Source organism: Trachurus trachurus, assembly GCF_905171665.1.
Source record: "Trachurus trachurus genome assembly, chromosome: 18".
Classification (NCBI taxonomy): Eukaryota; Metazoa; Chordata; class Actinopteri; order Carangiformes; family Carangidae; genus Trachurus; species Trachurus trachurus.
In genome coordinates, this window is record NC_139909.1 from 16,639,509 (window position 1) to 16,648,642 (window position 9,134).

A 9,134-nucleotide genomic window follows, 5' to 3' on the forward strand; every position below is an offset into this window, starting at 1 on the left:
GAGATAAAACCCGCATCGTTTAGGGAAAGGGGAACTACTTTGTTGAACCAGCAGCCTGAGGAATGCGCGCAGGGACACGGCGGAGTGACGCGGCTGGTGGATTTTTTCGGCGTGTCTGTGTTCTCCAAGGACGATACAGAGTAAACATCCCGCTACTATTTCAGGACTGGCCGGCATGAGTCAGTGCTGATTCCGGGCCGTTTTTTTTTTTTTTTTTTTTGTGGCAGTTTAACGGACACACCAACACACAACAAGCCGCCGATAAAGCGCCGCTCTGTTCATTAACAACCGGCGTGTTTGGATAGGCTTGTCGGCTTTTTTTTTTTTTTTTTTTTTTTTACTATCTATCTGCCCCGGAGCCCCCCTCCAGATGGGAGCCTTTCATGGGCCCTGCGGTTCACCGGAGTCCCTGCAGCAGCAGCAGCAGCCTCTCTGCAGCAGCAGACTCTCCACCTCACAGGGCTGCGAGTGGCAACTTGTCTGAAAAGCTAACAGAGAAATTCTTCTGGGCTTAGTGTCGGAGCAGTTCATACAAAAACAATACTTTGAAGAGCTGCGAGGGAGAGAGAGAGAGAGAGAGAGAGCGGCCCTTGCTCTGTGTGGCTTTTCTTCTCTTTTCTCCCCCCCCTTCCCCAGCAGAATACAATATTATTCACAGAAAGAGACACATGAAGACACACCAGCCCCCTCCCATCTTCCTCTGTGTCTGTAATCAGTGCTTTCAACACTGAAGAAAGGAAACGTTTTATGCTCCAAGTAATTTCAGGAGATGACTGTTTTTCTTCCAAACCAACGGGTGTTGAGTCTTTAAAGTTGGGAGACACATAAGGAACAGCTTATGAAATTAAAATGGGTAAACTTAAGTGATGCTAAAGTATGGGTCAAGCTCAGAAAACCCACAACCTAGAGGTCCACGTCACCTAGATGGCCCAAAATCTGTCCAAGGGGTCACTAGATAATACTGAGACTGAACCAAACCTTCAGAAAAACCTTGACAATCAGAGAAAGAAAACATTTCATAGGCCGACATGGTCACTGTATTCATGTTTATACGAGGCCAGAGGGACAAGGTGGTGACAAGTATAATGTTACGTGACGTCCTGTTCAGAGGCCAAAAAAAGAAAAGAAAAGATGGGAATCACTGTATTACATCACCCCTGGCTATATCTGATAAATACATGTTGTTTTAAACCTAAATAAACAAACAGGACGATCTCTGCAGCTTAAAGCCTCCGAGGCCAAGCCGAGATAACCCTGGCCTGATCACATCATTTTTCTCAGACATGACTAAGCTCATCCAGCAGAGACATTATAAACTGTTTACTCAAAACACCTCATTACAGCCCACCTGACTCTGACATTGTAATGTCGTGCCTATTTAACGTTTTTAGTGTCTCTCCACTGAAGGCTCATTGTGGTTACAGCGACTACACATGACATGATGGCTGGACATTAGTTAGGCCTCTGTTCCTGGGCCAGGTAATATGAATGAACAACTTTATGAAGAAATATAGAGCACGTGGGCGCAATAGAGAACCAAAACAATTAAGGTTTTTTTTTTTTTTTTTTTAAAGCAGATTGGGAACATTTACCAAAACAACTTACAACTATGTTGAGGAAGAAATACTTATTGTCACTTTAATTGTTTTGTTTTTATTCGTTAATGCACTAAAAGCCGTCAAAAACACTGAAAGAAGAAGAAGAAGAAGAAGAAAGCCCCCCTAGCACTCTGAGTACAAATTTGAGTATTTCTATTAAATGACTCTTATTTTTTCTTCTCATTTCAGAAGGAGACCAATATTTTTTATTGACAACTAGGTTAAAGATTTCCCCTCAAAACACATGGTCATCATGTTCAATGTGACGCACTGTTACAAAAGAATCTATATTAGTCAAAAGTAGATAAGATATGACATAAAAAATTATGCTCACACATGGACACATGCAGAATAATACAGCAATGTAATATATACCTTGCTATAATAACAATAATGGGTGCCCATTCTGCATTACTGTTTTCACTTTGGAGCCTTATCTATGGTCATTATGCTGATTTACTATTATGCCTATTTATAATAGTAAGCAAAATTTACAATGCATGGCTTTTTCTTCTTTTTTATTTATTTATTTTTTATTTATTTTTACCTTGTATTGACTTTCTTATTCTATACTTCAGAAAGAAGTAGAAGTTGTAGAAGGAGGAAGCCCCCTGTCAGTCGTGTATCTTCAGCGCCACCTGGTGGTCAACACTGAAGACTGCAGACAAGATGGCGGCCACCATCAGGACGTTGTGCTGCTCGGGTAAGACAGAGGTTATTCATTATATCTGCGGTGTCAGACGCACTTTTAACCCCGTGAAGCTCTGTTTTTGTCGTTGTAAATACCTGTAGCAGCCGCTGCCATTGATAAAACTTGTGTTTGTGTGACTGGTTTAAACGTAGAAAGGCTCGTCGTCCACCGAGGCTAGCTAGCGCTAATGCTAACAGCTCTGTCAGGTGAACTGTTGACAGCATGGTGATGGGTTTACCTCAGTGGCTACAGAGGAGATAAATACTCTTCTGTCGACAGTCTCTCGTGTCTAGAGACAGACACAGTTTGACATGAGTGTGTGTCCCCGAGGCTCCAGGTGATTGCAGGTGTCTGGAGGTGAGTCAGGTGACCTCACCTCACTGGACTCATGCTGTTTTCTACTAACTCCTCTTCTTGTTGTTGTTTTCCAGTGCTGAGAAGCTCCAGCAGGCAGTTCAGCACAACGTGCGGGGTACAGGCTGGAGAGAAGTGGAGGAAAGAGTAAGTTCACCCTGACTATTGGTTTGTTGTTTGTTTTTTCACTCCATGTTAGTGTTTATTCCATGATCAAGGTTTTACTACAAACTGGAGAACAACCCTGCTGCCTCCAAAACCTGGTTTGTTTGGTAAAAGTTTGGGTCTGTGTAACATTAAACTCAGTATAGACATGGTTGAGACCTGAATGAAGCTGTTGATTTATTACTCAACCTTGAGGCTTTAAGAGAAAATCACTGTTCAATTCTTGCTAGATCTCGCTTTTTTGTACCCAGAATTTTCTAAGAAATTGGCCGCAGGTCTTTCCAATATAAAGCTCCATCTGACTGGAATACTCTTCCTCCTCATTTGAGATCCATTACCTCCTTTCACTGCTTTAGGTCATCTTTATTTTCTTTTGTTAGAAGAACTTATTCATGTTTTTAATTTGAGTATGATCCATGTACTATCAGTTCTGTGTTTTCTGTTTTTTTCGCATATCATTTGAGGACAGGGTTGTGGGTGGGAGGGGGTGTGCCGACAGCAAGCATCTGTTTTTATTTCATTGTTATTTGTTTTGTGGTGTTTTTCTGTTTTCTGTACTGTCTGTTTTGTACTATTGTTTTGTTGAATGTATCTACCGGTATGTTTGTATGTGTTACTTGTGTACTCAAGACCCCCTCGAAAATGAGATGCTACATCTCAAGGGGCTATCCCTCAATAAATTCAAATATCAACTTGTGCTTAACCTATAGTAGTGAGGTGAACACTTATAGCTAGAGAAATTAAAACAAATTGTGGTTTATGGTGAGATAACCTTTGGAAAAACCTCAGGAAACGAAACAGTGACAGCTTCATTCTCCAGGAGAAATATTTTTGCCATTTGATTGTAAAGTTGGATCTATAATGACATGTGTTGACAAAAGTCTTATATACAGTAATTTTCTGTGAACACAAAGCAGTAAAGTGCAGAAGTAAAGCAAACATTTTCACAATAATTGTTTGTAATTCTAGTAATATTCAAATACTGTATATTTGTGTGATTCCTTGCAGACATGGACTGGCTCGAAGCGGCACAGAGTATGGACCTCTGACAGATCTGCCTGACTGGTCGTACGCAGGTATCTGTGATTTCAACTTCTTTAGACGTATTTCAGGGGACTTGAGCTGACACTGATGTTAGTGAATTTGTCCTTTTAGGGGTCAAATGTGTGGTTACCTAGTGTTTCCATCTGTGCTCCATCTGCTTCACTCTGAACTTGTTACGCTGTTAGAAAGCTGCAACTATGATTAATAGAAATGCCATAAGTACTTGAAGCATGCTTTGTCATTTAATTCATAGTTTGCATTGTGAGTAAACTTCCTGTGTTTCTGTAAACAGATGGGAGGCCAGCACCGCCGCTGAAGGGCCAGCTGAGGAGGAGGCAGGAGAGGGAGGTTATAGCAGTGAGTATCACATACAGTATTTATCTTTCAACATCTCTGTCTGCATTTTAATTCTGACGTACACTCATCTGTAACCTTGGCTCTTTGTCTCTGTCTTCCTCTCACAGCGACGCATCGTGATGCTGAACGCTGAGATGGACAAAGGAATAGAGATGTGTAAAGAAAGACAGGACGAAGCCAAAAGAGTGGAGGAGCACAAAAAGTCTCTGTTATTCAAACCTAAAGGGAAGTTATTAATGAAGAAAAAGCAGAAATCCCAGAGTTAGACACAAACCATCACTGTAATCACGTAACATAGTCACATTCTGTTTGTTTGATATGTTTTATTAAGGATGTATGGGTTTATATATATATTATTGTTCATTATTCACAGATTTCTGAATTAAACATTTCAGTTTTTTGCTTTAAACTTTGAACACGGGGCTGTTTGATCATGGATTTAACTTTACAGATGAACTTTAATGTCTCTCAGCTTCCACTAGAATGCAGCATTTCTCCTTTTTTAAGGCGGTATGGAGAGCCCAAACGCCATTTTGTCTGGCGCTGGGCTCAGAGAGGAGTTTTGTTGGGGGAGGCAGAGGAAGGGAGGAGCTGGCAAACATAATGTGGCACTGATTCAGGACCCTCAGTGTGTGTGTGTTTAAGAGAGAGAGTGAGGGGTTCACACCTTGGCATGCTGTAGTAGCTCAGTGTTATTAGTCGAAATACATGACGAATGTTTTGGTGAAGACCACCGCAGTGAAACAGCTTAGTTCAGTTTAAGTGGACACCTAATAAAAAGGAAAAAACCTCATGTGACACCGGCACCAGAGGCAGAAAAGACAAACACAAACCTGAGGTCGAGCGCTGGATCATGTTTGTAGAGAGAAGTGGGTGCTTTTTTGGCAACATCTGGTCTCTAATTAAGCTTTTGTGTCGCTCATTTAAAGCCACTCTGGGTTTTATTTTCACGGTGCATCTCGGCCAATGAGAGGAGAAGAGCTGGAATTTTTGTCTGTGGCCTTCTTCTGCAGCGCGGTGTCTGGAAAGATGATTAGCCGGCTGCTGCTAAGTTGGCAGAAGGCTCGGTCCCACAGAAAGTGTTTTTTTTTTTCTTCTTTTTTTTTTTCAAAAACCCTTAATCAAGCTGCAAAAACTTGTGTCTTTTGCATCATCTCGTTTCAAGAAGCAGAAAACATAAATCAGCTGTGATGAAACTGGATTCCAGTTGTTTTTAAAGGGATTTTTTTTAAATAGTTGTATTGTTGTGAGTGTGAGTGAGGGTCTTGGATCTTCTCCACCTCCTGTTTTTTCTTTTTCTTTTTTTTGACGCCTGGACTCAACTTTTTAGTCGTGTGCACTTTTTAGTTTTGGTGTAAAGCGACATTTCGCAGAGACGCCGGCCTTAACGCAGCTGCGCCTTTGTAAAGTCAGCACTAATTTACAGTGACTGTGATTTATAAACAGACTATTTACAAAATTAGGTAAACCTCTCCTGTCTCCCCCCTTCACTCCCCCTCACTTCAGCTTTCTTCTCCCTTCTTCCTCACGTTTTCTTCTCCCTCCATCTCTCCTCCCTCTCTTTCTCTCTCTCTCTCTGTGCCCGGGTCTTGTTGCAGACTTCAGCAAAGCCCCACTGTAATTAGGGCTGCTAGCCGCTGAGTTGCAGATTCTTTTCTGTGGAGATGGGAGTTTTCTCCCCCCGTCTCCCTCTCCCCTCCTTGTCTTAACTTTTTTATACGGTTGACCAAAGGAGCTGAGTGTTTGTCATGTCACAGGAGTGTGGGAGGGACAGACGCTGCACAGGCCGCAGACAAATAATAATAATAATGTTGTAAGAAGTGTCAAAGCGGGGCTCGATTCATCCCGCGTATCCTCACACCTGGACCATCAAAGACCTCCGACTTCACTTCACCCACACTGAGAAACGTAACCCCCTCATTCTTTCTCTTGACTCACCATCTTTTCACATCCTGCTTTTCTGCGAATGTCTCTCCCCCCCCTCCATCGCTCCCTTCCTCTCCTCCTCGTGTTGTTTTGGTTTTCTGGTGAAATGAGAACCAGATGTTGCTTATTGTGCAGAAGTCAGCGGCGAGCAGGCGGGTGGACAGAGGAACGGAGGGAGGGAGGGAGGGATGGAGGGAGGAGGAGGAGGGTGTTTTTTGCAGGGCAGGGGGGCGTTAGGTGAGGTCAGTCTGCTTCGAGATGGAGGATGAGACAGATGTGGCTGGGTTTTTGGAGGATTAGCTGACGGGCCCTCTGTAGTCTCACCCGCAGAGCAGAGAACAGGGAGGGTTTCCTGGCATGCATCCTGACTGGGATGGAGGGACGGAGGAGGGAGGAGGAGGAGGAGGAGGAGGAGGGTGGGCATCAGAGTCGGGGGGTTTGTGGAGGGTCTGATTCAGCACTTCATTCCCCAAAACACCGCTTCCTCCTCCAACCGTAGGGGTCGTGACCTGGGAGGTTCCTCACTGGGTGTACGGTGGTGCTGTCTGTGTAGCTTGATGGGCAAAATTACACAGCCTCAACGTTTCGAACTGTACGCGACTGTATGAAAAACCCACAGGCTGCAATTATCTTTGTTTGTTGCTCGCTGGACAGTAAACCACTTATTTGTTTTCCTGTTATGAGACATGCTTCTACTTAAGAGTTAGGCTGTCTGCACGAGTCAGAGCCTTGCACGGATGGGTTGAGTTAAAAGTGCAATAGTTCCTGGAAGTATATAAAGTAGCACAAAGTTCACTTTACGCCCAGGGAAGATGTACATTTCAAAGTAAAATCGTCTTAGTTACTGAGAGTCAAGGAGAATGGGAAATGAGGAGGAAAAAAGTGCTGTTAAAAAGTTACAGTAGAAAGTAAATTGTGCCATAATGTAGGTCACCCAAACAAAGTCTCAGGTTGAATTGCAAGCAGCTGTCCTGGCCACTTCCTGCCTGGCATGGAGAAGGAGTGCTGAGCCCGATGGTTGTTCCTGCACCGCCCAGTCAGACTGAATGAGTTCAGCATTAAAATGGCTGACAGAGAGAGAGAGAGAAAGGAGGAAAAGAAGAAGAAGAGTAGAAAAACCAACATGGCTGCCAAGAATCTCATCTGTATTCATCCCTGCGACCTACAAGACAAGGAGAGCAGATGCTTGGCTCGCGGAGCGGGTAGCACCTCCAAACAGACGTCCACATTACTGTACGGAGCATCCAGAGCTAAGTGAAAAAACCTGCTGTCTGACACAGTCTGAGGAGTTTTATGTCTTCACTCTGCCTTTGTCTGATCAGCAACATCCTCGACAAGCATTAAACATGGCCGTCCCATGTCTGACTGTCTCTCCACACACACACACACACAGAGAGACAAAGAGAGAGAGAAAGGGATGGCATCAGTGAAGGAGGCAGGAGGCAAAAACCAACAGGTATCACCACACAGTTTTTTTTTTTTTTTTTTACAGGTCTCATGGTTTGCTAATAATTTCCTAGAAAGGACCAGTGAACGGTTCCTGGAAAGAAGTATGTAGTTGTTGGTTGTAATTACAGGCAACATATGGAGACATCTGGTCCTCAGCCACTTAATTAATTCCAGTTAATAGCATTAGATGCCAACCTGCAGGGAGCCACTTTCCAAAAGTTGACCTAATAAATCTCCAGAGCAGGAACAGGATATGAAGGAAGAGAAAACAGACACACATTATTAAATGTTTTTTTTTTACCTAGGGATTCCCCTATTATACAAGATAATATAAAGAGTATTATTACTTTTTTTTGTCTTTGATAACTCATCCATGAACCATAACCAATTAGGCATTTGTTTGCTTTTCAGGCACACTATTCAACCAATACATGAGTAGTTTCTGCGGTTTTTGTGATTCCCCTTGGTTAGTATTTAGTAATACTGTCTAGTTTAATTCCTGGGAAGTATCCACAGCTGCAAATAAACACAAATTTCCCAACAACTCAGAACCAAATGAATCATTTTCTACCCAGGAAAGGTGAAATGTAAGCATTGCCTATTTGTGAAAATTCCCTTTTGAGGGTGTTTCATCACCTCTATGTGGTATAAACAGAGTTATATGAATGAATCTTAGTCCAGATCCTCTGTAGATATTTACAGGAACTGAAAACTGATCTATAAAACCCACAACCTGTGTAAAGGTTGTTTTTTCTTAGAGAGCGGAGCCACGAGTTCTGTGGTGAAAGGTGGAAAGGTTCGTACATAGTTGAGCAGCATCTACACATCCATCAGCGATCCAGCGGAGGTTTGTCCAGAGAGACGGATTCGTCCAAACAGTTATTGTGCATGAGAGACAAATGGAAACATCAGGTGACAGAGAGAGAGAGAGAGAGAGAGGAGTTTGGACAGTGTGGGAGGAAAGTGGATGAACAGATGTGAGGAGGAAAAAAATAGAGGAGTGAGTCAGGTTAGTGTACAGTATTTTTACACAAGTGGAGCAGACAGGCCACATTTGAACAAAGACACTACAAAGAAACCTCTCTCTGACTCACTTTCCTCGATGAACCAATAACTCCATCAAGGTTTTTTATCCCACCACACCGTTGACAGGCTAATTATCCACCTGGACTGGATCAAGGATGACCCGTTTAGATTTACCTGGCTAGAAGGTCAAAGTTAAAGGTCACAGCGACCTCACAAAACAAGATTTTAATGAAGTTAATATCTCGAACCCCATTCATTCATTCATTCAAAATTGTATTAGGTAGGAAAGACCCCTTGAGAGAAATCCTCTCGTTTTTGAAAAGGTCCTAAAATACATTACAAACCAAAAGAAACAGGAACAAAACACAATCAACATCAACACATAAAAGAAATGAGTACAAGAATGAGCACAACCTCTCACTGGCCACAAATACGCCACAGCCTAGTGAGCTATAACATCATCTGAAACATGTGAAACTCCTCAATGGACTTCCTTCGGGTTTGATGCAAATGTTTACATGGAG

At 42.8% G+C, this 9,134-nt stretch overlaps 1 protein-coding gene across 1 annotated transcript; it reads left to right on the forward strand.

The window, feature by feature from the left end:
- Positions 1-2,264: 2,264 nt before the first annotated feature.
- Positions 2,265-4,616, forward strand: mrpl52 (mitochondrial ribosomal protein L52). The gene is made up of 5 exons (XM_083993234.1): positions 2,265-2,301; positions 2,721-2,790; positions 3,817-3,884; positions 4,145-4,209; positions 4,317-4,616. The coding sequence occupies exons 1-5, from the start codon at positions 2,268-2,270 to the stop codon at positions 4,473-4,475; spliced, it is 396 nt and encodes a 131-aa protein (XP_083849360.1). The 5' UTR covers positions 2,265-2,267; the 3' UTR covers positions 4,476-4,616.
- The last annotated feature ends 4,518 nt before the right edge of the window (positions 4,617-9,134 follow it).

What these genes read in the sequence shown, in the direction of transcription:
- mrpl52 (XM_083993234.1), top strand. Translation starts at nt 2,268, where the DNA reads ATGGCGGCCACCATCAGGACGTTGTGCTGCTCGG. An exon ending in GGAGAGAAGTGGAGGAAAGA is followed by an intron (nt 2,791 to 3,816) that starts GTAAGTTCACCC and finishes GATTCCTTGCAG; the next exon opens with ACATGGACTGGCTCGAAGCG. An exon ending in GCCTGACTGGTCGTACGCAG is followed by an intron (nt 3,885 to 4,144) that starts GTATCTGTGATT and finishes TTCTGTAAACAG; the next exon opens with ATGGGAGGCCAGCACCGCCG.